The sequence below is a fragment of the Trichoderma breve genome, chromosome 6, assembly GCF_028502605.1.
Source record: "Trichoderma breve strain T069 chromosome 6, whole genome shotgun sequence".
NCBI classification, from domain to species: Eukaryota; Fungi; Ascomycota; class Sordariomycetes; order Hypocreales; family Hypocreaceae; genus Trichoderma; species Trichoderma breve.
In genome coordinates, this window is record NC_079237.1 from 316,540 (window position 1) to 336,519 (window position 19,980).

The window sequence follows — 19,980 nt, forward strand, 5'->3', positions numbered from 1 at the left end:
TATTCCAGCCATTCGTTTATTCCTTTTCCAGTCACTCGCTCAGACCATTTATTACGAAATAGTATCGCTCCAATATGAGTGAAGCTCCAGAGGCCCGTCCGCCGCCCTCCAGGCGCCGAATCGCCTTGGTTGTGCTCTTCCACTCGACGTGCGCCATCTTGAGTACAATCCTTTCCAAATCTGCGTTAAACGGCATCGACGCTCCCGTGACATTGCTGGCTTTCCAGACCACCGTACAAGTTGTGCTCCTCACAACCATCGGCTACTTTACAAAATGGATTACACTGTCAAGACCCGTTTCGGTATGTTCCTGTCGTGATAACTGGCACTGCTTATCTGTCCCACGATCAAGTTGCGATCATCGTGGAACCGACGATATCGATGCTACGACGCCGCGCATTCGTGTGACAGCTACTAATATGGGATGGTACTTACTATAGGCTTGGATTGCACTTCTCCCACTCACTGCTGCCCGACTTGTCGGCATTCTCGCAAAGACATACTGCTTGGCTTCCGTTAATGCATCGGTCTACCAAATCGCTCGAGGACTTCTACTCCCATTCACCCTCATGCTGTCGCTTCTCGTCCTCCGACCACGCCCTTACTACCCGCCGTTGTCTCTTGGTGGATGCGCCATGGTCATGGCTGGTTTTGGCGCCGGAATGGCATCGGATTACAGCCAGATGCTTACCAGTGGCAAGGGTGTATTGCTCGGAGTCATCTCTAGTTTCACCACAGCCGTCGAGTCCGTTGTCGTCAAGCGTTTTCTTGGCAAGAGCAGCGAAGGAATGTGGCAGATGGTCTGGATGTCGAATGTCATGGCCGTTGGATTTTACATGCCGCTGCTTGTCTTGTCTGGCGAACTGGGCACTACTGCAGCTCTTTTCAGCTCGACAGCCACAGCTGAAGTGTCTGCCACTGCTCGCCAGTTCCTAGGCACAGCAGTGCTTACTGGCGTGGCCGGATTCTTGCTCACGATAGCAACCTTCATGCAAATCGAAGTCACTAGTCCAACCACTCACATGATTGTGACAGCCGCACGAGGTGTGGCCCAAAGCGCCATCGCCGTTGTGACTCTTGGAGAGCCAATCACTGCCAATCGTGCAGGCAGCATGGCTCTCATTCTAAGTGGAAGTGCCCTATACGGTTGGGCCAAAGACCGTTATGCGCATAGCAAAAAGGGAAGCTATTTGCCCGTTGCTCAAGAGGCTCAAGAGTCTCAACTCGATACATTAAACAAAGAAGGCCGATAGAGTCACATAATCGCCTGCGATGTTACGCACATTCTCTAAACTTATACTATACTAGAATTTGTATATTTTACTTATACTGCATTTGTGTTGGTCAAAATTAGCGATTGGCATTTTACGAGTTCTATGCTTCGATGGAGAGGCAGCGATGTGGTGGTCTGGTATACGGTACATATGTAGATAGGGTAATAAATAGATGCGAAGCCATTTTGCCATGTTGCGTATCTTTTTATAAAAGCTATGTCGAGTAGCTCGTCGTTAGGCAGCTGGTATTATCCTAACTTCGGCCTGTATATATAACTTTTGCTCTCGCAATCCTGATACATGTACGGAGTATGGCGGAGACATAAGAGGTTCGTATTGCTATGACGTATAGCTGCTGGGAATATCTCGTATGCCGATACGGGGTAGATCTTTAAAAATGATTGGCTTCGCTTAAAACTAGGATACTATTCCCGCTGAGGTCTGTTCCAGTTTTACGAACCAGCTCTAAGCCCTATGAATCGAGGCGCAGCACAGCATGCCACTCCATACTGATAACTTTAGATCGTATAGGGTGGGACTGCGGATTATGGATGTCAATTAACAGAAGTTTGAGATCCTGTCCTCTACTACTACCTCCAGTCTCATTACACATAGTAACACCCTCTCAAAATCTTCTTGAAATATTAAGAGGAGGAGGATTTCAGTTACACGCTTATCCGGCCTCTTCATCGATCTGTGTTTTATGTAATGGTTATCTTGGGTATGTTGTTTTGTCCTTTCTTTCTCTTTAACTGCCCTCTATGCGACCATGCCGAAACTCGTCTTGACATGGCACTACCCAATGAATGAACAACTATCGTAGATCTCAAAGTTTTCTTTTCTATGAGTAAAAGTATTTGTTGAAAATAGGGGCACCGACTTAGTAGAAGTAGCGGTACTTGGTTAAGCAGGGGTCAGTCTAGGTCACAGGCATAAGCAGGCGGTCTCTCCCAGTAGGCTAGAGCAATATACTATGGCCAATTGACATACATTTCAATAGTATTATCCTAGGCCCCGATTCAGCCATGGTAGTAACAGATACTAGGTGAACGTAGCGGTAGTAGAGTCTCATCATGATATTAGCATATACTAGACCAAAATAGCGATGGTAGAAGGCTCATAAATGCAACAAATACTCAAATAGGCATTACTTCAATGGATGAATTGTATTTCTTCTACATGTTGCTGTGACATTTGGATTGCAAGCAGTCGATGGGCTATTGGATGACCGCTCCATATTTTTGATAATTCTTTTTTGCTTCTAAACTATAGATGATTGAAGTTCCTTATTTATAATTTCTTAAATAACACCTTTACCGTGGGGTCTGCCAAAACATTGACCTCGAACATAAAGTTCTTTGGCCGTCCCTTTACTGAATCTTCAAATTTGATGTCATAATTTGAAAGGATGTAGGACAGGATAATCTTGATCTGGTTGCTAGCAAAAAACCGACCAGGGCATGCGTCATTGCCGAAACCGAACTGCATGCTATCGTATGATGGACTCGCAAACTGAAACCTGTTGGTGTCTTCAGGATTCTCTCGCAGACGGTAAAATCTGAAACCGTCAAACTCATGTGGCGCGCCCCATGCAGCTGGCGTTTCATCGAGAATGTTGGTATTACACTGCACAATTGTTCCTTTAGGGATGTGAAAGCCGTTAGATAGATCAATTGGAATCATGGCTTTTCGCTGGTAAGTAGCTGTAACCTATGTTAGTCTTGACGAAAAGGTTGAATGGTTCTTAAATGAGGAAACTCACCAACAGACGGAGGACTATGTCTTTGAGACTCCTTCATGAAGCTGTCAAGCTTTCTCATCTGTGTCAAGTGCTGTTTTTGTAGAACACCGTTGGTGTCTCTGGTTACCTCTCTGATTTCTTCTCTAAGAGGTGCTATGTATTCAGGACGGGCTGCAATGTCGTACAGGGCATGAATGATAGCTAATCTGGTTGTGTGAATGGCTGCTGTTGCTGTAAGCATTTGCAAATTCGCCAATTCTTTGTAGTCAAATGACTTGTCTCCAAGCTTTTGAGCTCTCTGTTGCATCCACTGTATCATATCTTGTCGAGGCGGCTCATCAGGGTGTCTTGTTTCTGTGGCTCTCTTCTTCAACTCCGGCATCAGCAGATCAAGCGCACGCTGATGATCGCCCCTGATCCGTCTCATCTCTGGGATCCAGTATTGGGCGAATGGACGAAGCCATGGGTGCCACAGTTTTAATTTTTCACCACCAGTCATGACATCTAATGCGAATTTGGTGCTACACTCAAGCCACTCATCATTTCGGCACATTGGATAACCGACAAAGATACGAGCAGAAGCTTGGGCTACAATTCGAAGCAGTGTCTCGTGGAGATCAACTGGGGTCCATTCTGCAGCTTGTGTGAGATAGAGAAGATTATTAGCTGGACACTGAGAAGGACATACCTTCGCAAGAGGGGAATTTGGTCTTGAAGCAGTGGGCAACTTCTTGTTCCACATCCCCGACAAACAAGCCTAAGTTCCTGTTCAAATCAATCTTGATAGCTCCAAGCATCACGTCGCTTTCATGATCAATTGTGGTGTAATGGCCAAGATGACGCTAGACTATTAGTTTAGATATATGAACTTTATGTATGAGTGCAGATATGTGACATACGTCAGCTAGAGCCTTCATTCCGCTGGCTTCATGCCGCTTAAATGGCTTCAACTCATTGGCAAATTTTCTTGGTAGAAAAAGTCTTGGGCCATCTGGTGTAAGAACTTGGAAAATGGTATTTTTGAACTATGTTGAAATAGTTGTTAGAAGTTGTGAAGCAATCTGACTTGTTGCCAGATACACTTACCTTTTCATATCCCTCTCGAAGAAGGACGTCGGCTTCTTGCACATATCGCATCTGAGAATCTTCACCAAGCGTAGGAACATTGAAGCCTTTTGGTGATTTCCGGTAACCAGAAAACAGAGCTACGAGTATGACGGCCACAGCTGTTAGGGCAGGCGATACCCACGCCAGCGTAGGGAGTGACTCCATGTCTACCAGCAACTCTGAGAGTGCCATGTCAACAGATTGACCTTCTCAGAGTAAACTGTGAAAGAAAATCGAAACAAGCTGTCAGCACGAAGAGAGAGCACTAGACCAATATTGTAAGCTTCAGTCGTCTTATATCCTACGGTGGAAACCCCAAAAGATTGCTAGTTCCTCACAGGGGCCTGAAAAACATATATGGGACTTTGTCAATGGGGAAACAGAACATGCATGCATAAGCAGGAGGAATGTAACCTACGTTTAGGCTGTGTAAGTTGATGTGTCCAGTTCAATCAGCCATTGAAGATGCATTGATTGGTAAACGGGCCAATGGAAAGAAAATCGGAGAGTTAATTGGCTAGCATTGGAAAAGGAATGATAACTCACTATCGTGTTTCCCTTTTAGACTAAGCCAACAAGCTATTAATACACGAGTCAAATATGTTATCGTCAAAATATTTTCAAGAGTAGCAGGGTGTTGCTGCACGGTATTAGAGCAAAGCCAAGCAATCTGCAAGCGCTAAAAAGATCGACATGGGTAGGCGGAGTCTATGAATTACTGCACATGCTCGTAAATGCCGTTCTGTCTTACAGAGGCATTGCAACGTGACATCGCCAATTCACCATTATCTTATCACTCACACCGCAGTGTCAGCAATGAAAGACCGAGCTAAGTGAATCGTAGGTTTCTTTCCTTGAATCCTACCTCTTTTATCAGATGAACCATCTCGTATTCAATATCGGCCGCTTTCCGATCGTGAAAAAATTGGATTCTTTTGGTCTTTGCACCATGACATGACGGTAGAGCGCGAGATGCTGCATTGGCGTGAAATCGCCACCTTCCGTCTCTGGGAGACGCGGATATGCTTCATTAGCCTTCAACATCATGTCCTTTTAAGATGGGGCGTCATCATTCCATTTTTCTCAATCCTTGCTTATCTGCTGTTGCCATACAAGGCTCTCGTGCATATTCATTTTGTCTATATCGATTCTGAGACGTGAAGAACAAGAGAAATGGCCCCTTCCAAGGTTGAAGAAGTATCCCACCATACGAGCACGGCCAAGCCAGAGGTCCCTGATGGTTTGAAGCTCATACCAGCAGAAAAGCTGGACCTTCGTTCAGATGAAGAGATTGCAGCATGGCTTCAACTTCGACATCCGGTCACGTCAGATAAGAATGTTTGGGCATTCTGGCACTCTGGCTACAGCAACATGGCCCCATGGGTTCAGCGGAATGTCATCAATTGGGTTCGCCGTCTCGGTCCCGAATGGACAGTACACCTTCTCGACCGGGTGCCCAATTCCGAGACCAACATCTACCACTTTGTCGAGGAATCATTTTTTCCCGATGCGTTTAATAACAATACTATGGATGGACCTCACGTCGGCCCTCATCAAGGAGATCTTATCAGGCTTCCACTGTTGTGGAAATATGGCGGTGTTTGGATGGACGCCGGCTCATTCTTGTTTCGACATATAGATGATATCTGCTGGAAAGAGATTGAGGACCCTGCCTCGCCTTATGAGATGGCCGGTTTCGTTATCGAGATACGCCCTGAATGCCTCACTATGCTCAATGGATTTATTGCGGCCAAACGCAATAACCCATTTATTAAGCGCTGGCATGATATCTATTTAGCACTTTGGGAAGGGAAGACAAACTCTCATGGCTTCCACAAGTCTCCTCTTCTCAAGCATTTGCCTCTTCTCTGCCCACCTGTGGACAAGATGAACTGTCCAGATCTTGGTGTAATGATGGAAGGCTTCAGCGATTACCTTTCGCACTTTATGGCCTTTGAGCGTCTAAGGAAGATCATAGATCCATCAGATGGGTTCAATGGTCCAGAATACTATGCCAAGCATATGTTTCTGGCTTCCGCCCTTCAGGAAACATTTTACTTTCAGCAAGTGACGGGCTGGTCTGGCACACGCCAATTTGAGCTTCTTACGAAACAACGCGTGGGCGAAGGTGTTGTCAAGGATGAAACTTGGCAAGCTGCAGAGGATTTTGTCAAAGATGCACTTGCCAATACATCTACCATGAAGCTCTCTCACGGCCCACCCGGAGCTTTGGATTCCTTTTTGGCAGACCTTTGGGATTCTGAAGAACACCATGATAAGGATAACATAGAAGGAACATTTGCAGCCTATCTGCGATACGGAAGCGTGCATTTCGATCAGACGCGCAAGTTGAAGCCACTTGAGTTTGACATTACGAAGGAAGAGATACTCCACCTCGGAGTTTTAGAGCCAAAGAAGGATTAGAAGGATTGGTTACGGAGTATATGCTCCATAGTTGTGCTTGAATGAAACGTTTGACCCAAACAATGCTTGCCTCTTTATTGCAATAATGTTCTGTTTTATACGGTGCATTGCGTTATCTGACAAGCATTCCATTCCACAGTTATCCGTCTATCACAAACCCCACTTACACTGCAGTAGTTGTAGGCAAACGGATATGCAGGCTCTGTCAAGTGATATAAGATTTTGAGGTCAACGCAGACAAGCTCGATTGACGGCGGTAGTGCTGAGGTGAGAAACTCCCCGATCGCGGCTTTGCCACAAGCGCTGGGATTACAGCTGCTATTAAAGGCTAGTCAATACGCGGGGATTGACAATGAACCCACCAGACGGTCCGAACTAACTGTACTACTGGACACGAGAGGCATTATCTAGATTATCTCTGCAGATTTATTGAGCCATGGGTTATATGAAAGGAACAGACCTTACGGAAAAGAAGTAGCTGCCGAGGATGACGGGAGCTATTGAATATCCGGTCAGATTCTTCAAACATGAAACGATGCATGATGCTTGCTGCATATCAACCTAGGGATTATTAGTGGTGTTACATTCCCAGTACGGCATATGCCAATTATATCTTCGGACGCTGAGAGTTACTTTTGGTCAAGAAGCGCTTGACAAACTAATCAGCAACGAGTATGGTTTGCACAAGACTCAAGTTTGCAAGGATCTGCTAATGGGATCTTTCGTCCAATGTTGCCTGCATGCACATCACGTAATTTGTGTAACACGAAGCTCCACTGCACTCCGACCGCAGCATCCTTCGCCTCGTCTTAGCTTTGTCGGGCGGACGTATCCAAGGTTCCCCGGATAGCCTACAAGTGATGATTATGGAGTTCTCGTAAATCGTAGGATATCGATTTAGTCATCGTTACATATCTATTATGAGCTCCTTTGAACGGCTTCGGGCCTCGTAACGTTAATGCGTTCCTTTGAGGGGCTATTGACAACTGATTCATGTTACATTGGTATCAGGGGATGGATTTGATAAGATCTTGGCTCAAGAGATATCCGTACATCCGCAAAGCCCATTTGAAGAATGTTAAATATCCTGCTAATACAGCGGGATCCAAGAGCCCGTCGCCTGGAACAAGACGGCATTATTTGGACTAATCTGATATCATGGATCAACTCAGGAGTCTCGTCTTTTTTATACGTGATGTTGCTTTGAAGCACACACTTGGTACTAGCCATACCAAGAATGATACCACCGAGATATTTGATGAACGTAAAGAAGTCATAAAGAGAGTGTTGAATAAGAAAGTTCTCGTGCCGGATATTCTTGCTCTCATGCCTGGCTGGCTTAGCGAATTCCAACCAGATATTGATGAAATCAACTTGGAAATTGACGAATGGCTGAAAACGTGAGTCTCAAGTTGCTCATATTGACAATACTAAACTGATTCGTGTTCAAAGCGTCAATGTGGCAGAGGAGAAGAAAGCTAAGCACCGAGCCCGTGGCAACTATACCCTCCTAACGGGTATTTACTACCCTCACTGCACAAAGGATAAGATGCTGGTGCTTTCACAGTTTCTTTATTGGGTATGCACAGATATATAGTCCCATTTCATGACACTCCCATGACACCTTCATGATATCAAGCTAATATGTGATGCAGATATTCTTTTGGGACGACGGTACAAAACGCTACAGCTAATTTTCGACATTTTTGACGCTGACTTTGTCCAATAGAGATTGACACTGGGGGTGAGCTCACCCACGACAGAGAAGGCACGCTACAGTGTTGCGCTGAGACAAACAAGTGTGTTGACGATTGTCTTGGTCCTAATCCCAATTACACACCTCCACCAGGTTCCCGAGGTACTGTGGAGATATTATATCCTATCCTCAGAGATCTCCGAAAGGGCCTTGGACCTAGTTCCATAGAACGCCTCAGAAAGGAGCTGCACGACTACATCAATGGTAAGCTTATATTATATATATATATATATTCTATATAATAGCTAATCAGGAACATACATAGGTGCCAGCACACAACAGGCTGTGAGAGAGGCAGATCATCTTCCTGATCCATGGGATCACTTCAATAATCGTGCAAATGACGTTGGTGTAAGTAGTTTTTATTTAGCACTCTCTTTTTTTTTTAATACTATTTTCAAAAGTTTAAAATAATAAACTTATTTATTTTTAGGCCATCCCTTCTATCACGCAAAACGAATTTGCAATGGAATTTGAGCTCCCAGAGTGGGTACGCAGGCATGAAGCCATGGAGGAGATTGTCTTGGAGTGTACCAAGTTGACGATTCTTGTCAACGAAGTTCAAAGCTCCCAGAAAGAATTTGTGAGTCACCATCTCTATTTAACATTCACATGTGTTGAACATTCATTTCTGTTCAATATTCACTTGTGTTGAATATTCACTTGTGTTCACGTACAAAGGCGTTTGGTGGTTAACCCCCTCTCAGCGCGTTTCACAACTCGAGAACCTTTGCTTCCTTTTCATGAACACCAACAACCTATCGATTGAAGAGGCCATAGACAAAGTTCTTGGTATTTTGAAAGAGCATTATGAGATTTGTGTGGCTGCGGAGGCCAGGCTTCCTTGGAGCAAAACTGACGAGAAATTTAACGAGGACCTCCGCGAGTATGTACGCGGATGTCAAAGACTAGCGACGGGCACTGCATGCTGGAGGTAAGTTTAACATTCACATGTAAATTATGTTATTCCAAGATCGCTGACATGCAGACATAGCTACAATTGTGAGAGATATTTTAAGCTGAGCCAGGTGAATGACAAGCGAGAGCTATTGTTGGATTACTCATACCAAAAATAGAAGGATTACTGCAAGACGATAAAATAATAGAAGCTTTAGAAATATTCCTACACACTGATCTCAAGAATACGGGTATACATTAGGTAGACTATTAGACAATTTGATCAGGGAGTTAAAAAAAAAAAAAAAAAAACTTAGCAACAATTTATTGAGAAGACTGATCTTTCTCGCGTAAATGATAGCATCAAACCACTCGTAAATATTCTTTTTTGACTTATTTAGATATAATCTGAATACTCGGATTGCCTTGGAGAAGATTTTGACCTGCAATAGCATTGTTGGCATCGATTGTTAACGTGCCTTTTTCGTTGCCCTCGCTATCCACCAGCTTATGAACAGCCCCAGTGCTGACTTGATACAAACGAACTTCAACGTCCTCAAGATAGTTGTATACCGTCCGCCGCTCGCCTTCTTTGCCTAAAACTAATATCGTGTTCTCGCGGACGTAAAGTGGCAGTGTATCAAAGTCGTGCTTCTCTTTCACCCACCTAGGTCCGGATTTCACTTCCCCAGTGAAAAAGTTCGTCCATCGACCTTCGGGCAAGTAGAATTCAACTTCTCCAGTCTCTTCAAAAATTGGAGCCACCAGTAATTTGGATCCAAGCATGAACTGGCGGTCAAGATACCACGAGGTTGGGTCTTCCGGAAACTCTGGAAACAAACGTTAGCGACTGGCTCGCATACTGCTCACACTTCATGCGAATGGATCATACCTAAGCACATGGCGCGAACACTTAGCGGAAGACCGCCTGCAATAGATTCCGCCGCTTGCGCATATAAATAAGGCATGAGGCGGGCCTTTAAAGCAGTCCATCTTGCCAACGTCTTCGCGCAGCTCTGTTCTCCCGGGTCGTCATTGTCAATCGTCCACGGAACACGGTAGCTGTTACTACCATGAAGACGGCTATGTGATGTTAATAAGCCAAAGGCAACCCATCGTTTGTATATCCACGGTGATGGGTAGCCCTCAAAGCCTCCAATATCCACGCTCCAAAAAGAGAAGCCACATAGACCAAGAGACAGGCCGCCGCGGAGTGACTCAGCCATTGCTTCAGGAGTCGACTCGCAATCTCCGCCCCATTGTAGAGGAAATCTTTGGCAACCTGCTGTCGATGCTCTTGCAAAGACAACGGCCTCAGATTTGCCGTGGCGCCTCTGTAGAGCTTCATACACCACCTTGTTGTAGATGAAGGAGTAGTAATTATGCATCTTTGAGGGGTCCACGTTTGGGTCATGCCACTGTATATCCTCATTGACCGGGATTCTTTCGCCAAAGTCCGTCTTAATAGCAGAGACACCGGTGTCGAAGAGAGCTTCCATGCAGCCAACAAACCACTTTGTAGCTTCAGGGTTCGTAAAATCCACAATTCCCATTCCCGCTTGCCACAGATCCGTCTGCCAGACATCACCATTCTTTCTCTTTAATAGATAGCCTTTCTCTGCTGCCATCTTGAAAACAGGCGAAGCCTGGCCGAGATATGGATTCGTCCAGACGCATACCTTGTTGACCAGACCGCTAGCCTTGAGGCGGCTTACCATGTTTGCAGGCTCTGGAAACATTTCCGTATCAAAAACAAAATCGCACCAGTGGAATGCTTTGAGCCAGAAGCAATCATAGTGAAACACCTCGACCGGAATATCGCGAGCTGCCATGCCCTCGAGAAATGAACTGACGGTCTTTTCATCGTAACTAGTTGTGAATGATGTAGAAAGCCAGAGACCGAAGCTCCAGGCCGGGACTCTTCCCGCCCTACCAGTCAAAGTGGTGTATTTATACAGAACCTCCTTTGGCGAGGGCCCGTAAATCAGATACCATTTGAGACGCTGACCTTTGACGCTGGTTTGTACCCGGCATGAGCGTTCGCTTCCAACTTCCAGGTCAACTTTGTCTGGAGTATCGATGAAGACGCCATATCCCCGACTGCTAAGCCAGAACGATACGTTCTTGTAGGCCTGTTCAGAACTTGTGCCACCATCCTGCTACTGGTTAGCATGTCAAGCATATCAGTAGAAGACGTGATAGGTGCCAAGGCGTACCGAATTCCATAGAGTGACGCTCTGACCCACTTTGTTGAATGCGCCAAACCGTTCACCAAGTCCGTGTACAGTCTCCCCCACGCTAAGTGTTGTTTGCGTGAACATATAGTGATCAAAGTTTCTCATATCATCAAGCTGAAGAGGGGTGCTAGGCGCTGGACCATAAGCAAACCCCACGCTGCGGTTTTGTAGTGATGTTAAGGCCTGAGATCCATCTGTTGCATGGAAACGGATATCAAACGTATGTTGGTCAGGATGAATCGTAGCGCTCACAGATCCTGACGCAATTGTCGTCCCTTTGCCTGACACAGAAATACTAGCATCGTCCTGAGGCTTTCCTTGAGGGAAAAGATCGAAGTCAGGCCCCTTCTTTGCAGCTCCAGACCAGTGAGTGGCTTCGACAGAAATCACGCCATCAAAAACAGCTTCAATGTCCTAAAAGGATCAACATCTAAACCCATGTACCTAAAATTTGAGATATACTTACAAGTGTCACAGTAGGCAGGTTTAGAGTATCACCCCGCGAACGAACCTGCTTCGTCGGACATAGTAATGATAGCGCTCGACCATCCGCCCGCTTCGTGATGGTATATACATCCTCTGCATATTCCGTCCTCTTCCCCTCTATGGGAAGCCACATGCCATCTCTAAACTTTGTCATTATACCTTTTTGCGCAATTGCGCCTCTCTCGTTTGGCGGTTATTACGACCAACTGACCGGTATAGCTGTTATACCTGTGGAAGCGGCCACGGAAATAAGTAAAATGTCTCTGCTTAGTTGCTAATAAGAGGGCTTCTATGGTTTGATGTTTCTCAGGTGGTAATGATCAGTTGGATGCTTCTTGCGTTTAGGCTAAAATCTCGGCTGTCGCTGAAGCGCTCTAATAATGATCAAGATCTTGAGCTCCGTAATGATCCCAGAATGGGGCCTTCGGAGAAGTCAACGAGCGCTAAGAAGACATTTTGCCGATGTCGAGTGTTATACCGAGTTCCACCAATCGTGCCACTCAACAGAATGATATGGGGTTTGCATATAAAGTACGGAGTTTAATACCACTCCGTGCTTAGCGGGGCCATCTGATAAAGCTGAGACGTTGACCCGTATGGTGGCGTCGAGAGCTCGGGGTCAATGACCCGAGTGCGAGCATGCATGCTCGGTATACATTGATGCGAAGACCGTAATGGAGGGAAACTGTACCGAGTATCTGGAGCACATTAGATCTCAAACTCTATCATAACTTAGATCGTGGAGCTGGCGACTTGTAGTAGTTCTTGCAACCATCGTCTTGAAGACGGTAGTCTAGAAGGACTTTATGATGGCGTTTACATAACTGTGAAAAATACTATTTATGATGCGAGGCTCACCTACTGGCAGAGAGATTATGACCGACAAGCAATTTCCGAATTCCTGAGGCATTTAGAATGATGCTATTCTTTACAAAACCACATGATTATTTTCCAATAGCTTTATGGGTCAAGCTGCGCCCTTTCGTGAGCATCTAGTCGTTATGATCTAGCTGGTGTGAATATTTCCCACAAGTTTCGGCCAACTTGAAGGGTCTAGTGTTATAGTAACGCCGTCGGAGCAAAGCTTTGTAGCGCTCCCAAAAGTCTTTGTGCTAGCTTGGCTGATATTACAATAAAAGTAAATATAAGGGATACTGGTATCAGCATCAATCTTACCAACACCGCAGGCCGGCTTAAGATGGGATAATGAACATGCGGCATTAGAGGCAGTCCTACTTCGCACGGAGTCTCATTAGCTGGGATATCACCCCACCGCATCTTGACCGACAAAGTCGGAGTCTTAGCAGCAGCTTCGGAGTAGTTATTTTGCACTGGCATGCGATCTCGTAACGCCACAGTCTATCCCCGCGTTCCAGGATGCAGAAAGTCCGAAGTGTGTGTTTGGTCGTGCCATGTTCTGAGCGAGGATGATTAGTAGAAGACCCCGGTAGAGGGTCAACTGGCTGATGATCATAAGCGAACTGCAACCCGAAATCTGGATGGCCAGCTCCCGAGATAAGATCTAATTTGCCATTGTTTCCGATGAGGTCCATCTAAAGCTTCTTGAGGGTGATGAATTGCACACAGTACTACGTATTCACGTGGTACGGCTGAGTCGTAAAACATAGCGACAGCCGGCTGGAGAGGCATCCCCAAAGAAACGAACATTCCAACCGCCCGTATATCCCTGTGGACTTTGCGGAGTAGAAGCCTCAAGTCATCAGCGTAAATGCCGTTAGTTGCCTGTCCAGCCACGGAACGTAATCATCCGCGTCCAAACTTACATGCACTCCGTACACTAGGAATGCCAACCATGTTAGCATTGTTCGGGTAAAAGAGGGGCAAACGTGGGGTTGAGCAGCGTTTGAAGCCATCTCAAAAGCATCAGTCGATATGCCCATCAATCATCGAAAGCTAAAGGCTTACCGAGACGCGCATGGATTCGATGGCTTGTAATATCGATATGAGCACTACTGCGAGTATAGGCTAATACTGATTAACCGTGTGGATAATTGCTATAATGTTCCAGAAATGACAGACACAGGGCGATCTGGTGCGGTCTGGGCTCTTTCTATTCCTAGACATGCTGTTTGGCGCTCCAATTACCTTTGATCCCGAGAGTGGTACGAGCTAATGATGCCAGCTGACCGGAACTCGCCCAATTCTCATGCCTTTCCAATTCGTATAAGACTCGGTACATGTCCAAAATTGTGGCCCTCGAGTTATAGCCTTTGTAATCTGCTCTGGTGTATTCATGACCTAAATTCGGTGGTTGGATAGCCTTCCATATTACATTGCTGCCATGGCAGAAGTACACATTACAAAGGCGGCGGCCACTCATCTTGAGGAGACTCTCGGTGAAGGGGCGATCGTCGATGCCAAGCATGCCTCCGACGAAGAACATTCCCAGACCTTGTTGCAGGCCTTGAAAAGCAACCGCAAGGCTGTATTCTGGTCCATGATGATCTCTATGAGTATCATTATGGAGGGCTACGACACAATTCTCATGGGCAATTTCTTTGGTAAGTTACATATGCCCTTGACTTGACTAAAACTGGGACTCTGACATTGAGGTGCGACGCATGAAGGATATCCCGAGTTCGCAAAGAAATATGGAACGGATCATGGAGGGACTGTGGGGTACCAGGTCTCAGCACCTTGGCAGTCTGGCTTGAATATGGGCTCGACAGTTGGAGCAATTTTTGGTATTGACCCTACTCATACTTGTGGCTGCTCTGTGTTACTGATAGGTACGGGAAATCTCAGGCGGTATTTTAAACGGATATCTCGTGTCTCAGCTCGGTTACCGATACGTGATGATTGGAGCATTGTTCTTTATGAATGCTTTCGTCTTCATCGTGTTTTTCGCCAACTCCGCAGCGGTACTACTGGTTGGTCAAATCCTCTGCGGCCTAAGTTGGGGTGTTTTTGCAGTCGCCAGTCCATCGTATGCGTCAGAGGTGTGCCCAACAAACTTGAGAGGTTACCTCACGACCTATGTCAACCTGTGCTGGGCAATCGGCCAGTTCATCGCAGCAGGTGTGCTTGAGGGACTCATCCACCGCCAGGATCAATGGGCATACCGTATTCCATTTGCCATCCAATGGATATGGCCTGTCCCGCTCATGATAGTTTGCTTCTTTGCGCCCGAAAGTCCTTGGTTCCTCGTGCGCAAAGACCGGGTAGACGATGCCAAGAAGAGCCTACGACGTCTAGGAGGAGAGAAAACTGAGGACCAAATCAATGGCCAGCTTGCTATGATGATACACACCGTCAACATCGAAGAGACTCAAGCGAAAGAAAGCAAATCTTACATCGAGTGCTTCAAAGGCACTGACCTTCGTCGCACAGAAATTTGCTGCGTGGCCTTTTTCGGGCAGATTCTTTCTGGAAGCTCATTTGCGTACTCTCCTAGTTATTTCTTTACCACAGGTAAGATCGCGAAAGTCAAAACGAAAGCATTCCAGTAGTAACTATACTAACATATCTCGTACAGCTGGCATGAGCCCAGATCACGCATATCAGCTCAACTTGGGTGGAACGGCAATTGCTTTCCTGGGAACAGTATTTTCCTGGTTCTTGATCACCCATTTCGGCCGCAGAACCTTATACGTAACGGGCCAAGGTATCCTATGTACCACGCTCCTCGTTATCGGAATCATTAACGCTGCGACCTCCGCGAAGAACGCCATCTGGGCAGAGGCGGCATTATGCATCTTTTGGCTTCTCGTATATGCGTTAACAGTCGGCCCTCTTGCATACGCAATCGTATCCGAGACATCGTCAATCAGGCTGCGCCCACTTACGGTGTCTTTGGCCAGAACAGCCTATCAGGTATTATCGAACACCAGTCTTCCTTTTACACATACACTACTGACACCATTTTAGATCATAAATATTGTTTCACAGGTCCTTGAGCCCTATTTCATGAACCCTACTGCTTGGAACGCATCTGGAAAGACAGGGTTCTTCTGGTAAGCTAAATAACAACATCAGAAGCGAATCAGCTAACATTTGTCATCAGGGGAGGCACAGCTCTATTGACGTTCATCTGGGCTTACTTTCGCCTACCAGAGACCAAAGGCAGGACATACGAAGAACTCGATATTTTGTTTGCAAAGAAGGTGTCTGCTCGGAAATTTGCATCGGAAGAGGTCGACGCATATGAAACGCATATTCAGTCAGAAGTGGTGGAAAAGAAGTGAAAGAATGCTTTCTCTTCTTTCCGTTTCATTTTACCACATATAAGATAATCTAAATTGTTGTATCTCTTCAAGCGAAGGTCAGAAAAAGCAAGACCGCAAGATGAATACGTACATATATTCAGTAATCTGAGTACTGAACCCGCTCGTAGATCATGTATTCAGCCAATTCGAACTTTATTGTAAAGATATAATAGTAGTTATTAAGAATACATAAATATAGTAGCAGTTACTAAAGAAATATAAATATAGTAGTAGTTACTGGAGAAATATATATATAGCATCGTATAGTTTAACTCGTGGGTGTTCAAGACCTGACACCCTATTATCGCGTTAGATTGTCAAGTGATTTTATAGATCATTTCGTTACGCGATTTAGACCATTTAGTCTGCCTATGTTATGTTGGTGAGCCACCTGGAAAGACCGGTTGGCAAATGCAATGTTGAAGCGCGTCACTCATTGGTTATTAGCTGTAACAGTTTCGGTATAAGACAGAGGTATAGGTATTGGATAAAGTGCCTTATAAATACAATCTCGTATGTGTTAACTTTTGACAAGCAGCCCATGGTTGATGGGTCTCCCAGCAAAAGCTGGGCCAATTTCTATCACGCCGAGCCAAATCGACGACAATGACTCAATGCAAGACTGGATACACCTTTTTGAACGCCTCTGTCTTCGCCACGTTTGACCACCACTGCTTCGTCTTCGGACCAATCTTGAAATCTGGCACAGTCTTTTGGATCAACCTCTCCAAAGGACCAAAGTCTTGAATTGCTGTCACCGGCGTCTCCGCTCCCATCATGGCATGTGCGAGCCACGGAACCGTGTTGTAGTCGGCCTCACTGACTCGAGAGCCAGCCGCAAATGGTAATGCAATCAGACTTTCCAGCTTATCGAGGCCTGCAGCCATGGTGCGGTACATCTCGTCTGTCATATGATAGAGACCCTCATGTTCGGGCCCAACCTTGGCGCGATACAATGATGTAATGCCAAGATTCTCCGCAGTTTTCGAGACATAAAACGGATGTTCAGGTTGTGCGGCAAGTTCCTTCTCTAGGCGCGTCTGGCGCCCCTCGAGGAATCCATTCCAGAAGCTATTTTTCTTGGCTTCCATCTCAGCAGGATCCCGTGCCTGAAACAGGATGAGATTTGTAGTCATTGAAGGAGAATGCATAAGTTCGAGAATTTCTTTGGAACGTTTTTCGTCCTCGGGTACAAGTGTCTTGGTCCCACGAGAGTCGATCCATCTCAAAATATCGGCGCTTTCAATGATAGGCTTGCTGAGCGATGGAGCAGTAAGAGAAGGTACTGTGCCATTGGGATTGATGGCGATATATTCCGGCGCGAAATTGTCGCCAGTTGCTAATGCAGAGACTTGTTAGAACCGTCCGTGGCGTGGATAATATGATGATTTTAAGACTTACACAGTGTGATCTCTTTCACATCGTAATCTACATCTGCTTTGAGGCCCTTCTCTTCAAGCGCAAGAAGCATGACCCCAACCCATTGGCTCTGCACCGACGAATAAATAGTAAACTGAACAATTAAATGTTAGTGTGAAGTTGATTTTCATTGCATGCGTTGTAGCTACCTTTTCGGCCATTGTGGGCAATCAAGATGATATCAACTAAAGTGGAAATAGAGTTCGGAAGTACTATTGGATGTAGCGATGAACTGTGATTCTGTTTTATTGTTGTTTCTGAAGTTTCTTTTCGAAAACAAGCATCTCTCTATGTGTTTATATATCCCTACACTTTCTCAATATCTCCATGCCAATGGAATCAACAAATGAACGCCAAGAAGCCATATGGAATCGAATCCTGATCACCGCCCACTGGTGTAATTCTCCCAGCAGACTCGGGCACAGCTATGAAACCTAATTACGTAGGTTACCACGGACGAAAAAAAGTTTGTCAGCCATTGAGAGTAATTTTTCGCGCCGCATGAGACAAGTTAGTGGCCAAGCTAGTTACGAAAGATACACTGTGGGTAGATTGAGCGTAGACAATTCGGTAGATGTGTTGCACTCTTAGAATGCTGAGCTGGCACAAGTGCATTTTATTCAGCCGCCCGAGTTCGTCCGGAAGCGAAGTCTTGCTGCATGCGCTGTTACCAATCAAAATACGGACGACTTGACATGCATAGGCATGTTTTATGTCTTTAAAGTATGAAATCATCCGACAGTTGAGAAACGGGATTGGCAAGCATTGACTCTTTGCAATGCTGCCGCTGACATCACACAACTCCGTGCTGAAGTCATTGCCATTAGAACAAACCACGGACAAGCATCTCGCTGTTTTTGCCCAATAACCATGATGACTAAGAACACAACCACAACAGCATAGCAACGACGGATTCAGTCACTTGCATTATCCACAAGTGGGCTAGGCGGTCATAGTGGGCATGGTTCGCCTGCTACAATTGTTGCTTTGGAACTGCGATAAAGTGCGGAAGCTTCTTTGTGGAGCCCTCATAGGTTTCCAGATGGAATCTTTTTCTCAGCACGAAGTGGCAATCTCCCTGTTGGCTTTCTGAGCATCTAACGGCGGCCCCCACCATCCACGCCAACATGAGCTTGTCTGTCGCCATGGCTTCTGCCAATGTGGTGTTACCCCAAACGCCACAATCGACAGCTCGAGGAATATCCAGCCTAGCCGAAGAGCTCTTGATTGATTTGCCCCCGTAGGGCTATGAGGTGTTTTACTACTAGTGCTGGCTCTATCCTCGCCAAAACATAACGCCCATCACCTCAGCATCAAACTAGAGTTGATCGTCATTGAGGATTGCTTTGTAGACATACCGTACTAACGGTAAATGGCTATAGTATAGGCGAGCAGTGTTTTTCACTGCTCCAGATACTATCCTGAAGCGATAGAGCAACTTGTCGGAAGTAACTCTATGCAAGCCACTGTAAGTGAGTATAGACCGTCTCAAATTGGCGAATGGCCGGAAGTTGGTCCCGCACATTTCCACGATGAATGACCCTTTACTGTATGAGTGTTGATAAAGCGTTTACGCGTGATAGTTTTGTGACGGCTATGTAACATATCGGCAGCCCGAGTTCTGAACAAGAAGCTAGATATATTTAGATATGTATTTCATCAACGGCAATGTTAGGTAGCATATGCTTGCAGAAATTCGAGCAACAGAAGCTGGGATGCGTAATGCCAGCGGGAGGTGTACCAAGAGTGTTGTAAAAGTTATGCACTCTTAGGTGGGAATATGGAACTGATTAACCCTGTAGACCTACATAGGTTCCTTGTATTCGATTTTGTGTTAAAACTTTATAGATGAACTATCTTGCTATTATGACATTTCATGGTATTGCTGAGTGTTACATTCCTGTACCGCGAACACACCTACAAATGGTGACACGTATCTACCGGAACGTCTAATATTGAGACGCCAACACCCGTCTTCAAATTATCATTATGGTAATTACTTTTGTCCTCAATATCACACAGTTGGCAACTGGAGTAGGTGCTATGAAAGAAGAAGATGTGGGATGGTGAGAGTTTTGCGTGCCACTTTCATCAGCAAAATCACTTGCCCCAGATAACACGAGTCTCACCTCGCTTACAGTACGACTAGACATGTAGAACATGTAAGCCCCTGTATGCAAGATGACGCGACATGAGTCTGGACGGGGTTTCTCCGCGGCCTAAAACCCCTGCAGGGGCAAAGGCGGATGTTAGCCCAACAAATTCGGTCACTTTCAAGTCTCTTATGTTCCAAGTAAGCACTGGTTTGTCTTGGGAATAATTAATAAACTCTCTGGGAGAAAGCATTTTGGTGGACCATGATAGATTCTCGAGCAGTTTACAAGTCGAATGTCTTTGTTTAAGGCCGCAAGTA

General features: G+C 45.7%; 7 protein-coding genes across 7 annotated transcripts; 4 read left to right on the top strand and 3 right to left on the bottom strand.

The window, feature by feature from the left end:
* Positions 1-74: 74 nt before the first annotated feature.
* On the top strand, positions 75-1,253 carry T069G_09007 (triose-phosphate transporter family domain-containing protein; the record flags this gene model as incomplete). The annotated part of the gene is made up of 2 exons (XM_056176217.1): positions 75-302; positions 441-1,253. 2 exons carry the CDS (start codon positions 75-77, stop codon positions 1,251-1,253), a joined length of 1,041 nt encoding a protein of 346 aa, XP_056024695.1.
* Positions 1,254-2,564: 1,311 nt separating this feature from the next.
* On the bottom strand, positions 2,565-4,314 carry T069G_09008 (cytochrome p450 domain-containing protein; the record flags this gene model as incomplete). Its single annotated transcript, XM_056176218.1, has 5 exons — positions 2,565-2,977; positions 3,037-3,648; positions 3,704-3,857; positions 3,915-4,040; positions 4,102-4,314. 5 exons carry the CDS (start codon positions 4,312-4,314, stop codon positions 2,565-2,567), a joined length of 1,518 nt encoding a protein of 505 aa, XP_056024696.1.
* Positions 4,315-5,295: 981 nt separating this feature from the next.
* On the top strand, positions 5,296-6,546 carry T069G_09009 (capsular polysaccharide synthesis protein domain-containing protein; the record flags this gene model as incomplete). Its single annotated transcript, XM_056176219.1, has 1 exon — positions 5,296-6,546. One exon carries the CDS (start codon positions 5,296-5,298, stop codon positions 6,544-6,546), a length of 1,251 nt encoding a protein of 416 aa, XP_056024697.1.
* Positions 6,547-7,704: 1,158 nt separating this feature from the next.
* T069G_09010 (terpene synthase family, metal binding domain-containing protein) lies at positions 7,705-9,378 on the top strand (the record flags this gene model as incomplete). The annotated part of the gene is made up of 8 exons (XM_056176220.1): positions 7,705-7,946; positions 7,999-8,125; positions 8,202-8,220; positions 8,276-8,506; positions 8,568-8,653; positions 8,736-8,885; positions 9,010-9,236; positions 9,291-9,378. 8 exons carry the CDS (start codon positions 7,705-7,707, stop codon positions 9,376-9,378), a joined length of 1,170 nt encoding a protein of 389 aa, XP_056024698.1.
* A 214-nt stretch (positions 9,379-9,592) lies between these two features.
* Positions 9,593-12,076, bottom strand: T069G_09011 (glycosyl hydrolases family 31 domain-containing protein; the record flags this gene model as incomplete). The annotated part of the gene is made up of 5 exons (XM_056176221.1): positions 9,593-10,029; positions 10,092-11,355; positions 11,416-11,619; positions 11,689-11,850; positions 11,903-12,076. 5 exons carry the CDS (start codon positions 12,074-12,076, stop codon positions 9,593-9,595), a joined length of 2,241 nt encoding a protein of 746 aa, XP_056024699.1.
* Positions 12,077-14,224: 2,148 nt separating this feature from the next.
* On the top strand, positions 14,225-16,127 carry T069G_09012 (sugar transporter domain-containing protein; the record flags this gene model as incomplete). Its single annotated transcript, XM_056176222.1, has 6 exons — positions 14,225-14,444; positions 14,511-14,627; positions 14,689-15,354; positions 15,419-15,756; positions 15,811-15,896; positions 15,947-16,127. The coding sequence occupies 6 exons, from the start codon at positions 14,225-14,227 to the stop codon at positions 16,125-16,127; spliced, it is 1,608 nt and encodes a 535-aa protein (XP_056024700.1).
* Positions 16,128-16,759: 632 nt separating this feature from the next.
* On the bottom strand, positions 16,760-17,728 carry T069G_09013 (uncharacterized protein; the record flags this gene model as incomplete). Its single annotated transcript, XM_056176223.1, has 3 exons — positions 16,760-17,487; positions 17,550-17,661; positions 17,717-17,728. 3 exons carry the CDS (start codon positions 17,726-17,728, stop codon positions 16,760-16,762), a joined length of 852 nt encoding a protein of 283 aa, XP_056024701.1.
* Positions 17,729-19,980: the final 2,252 nt, after the last annotated feature.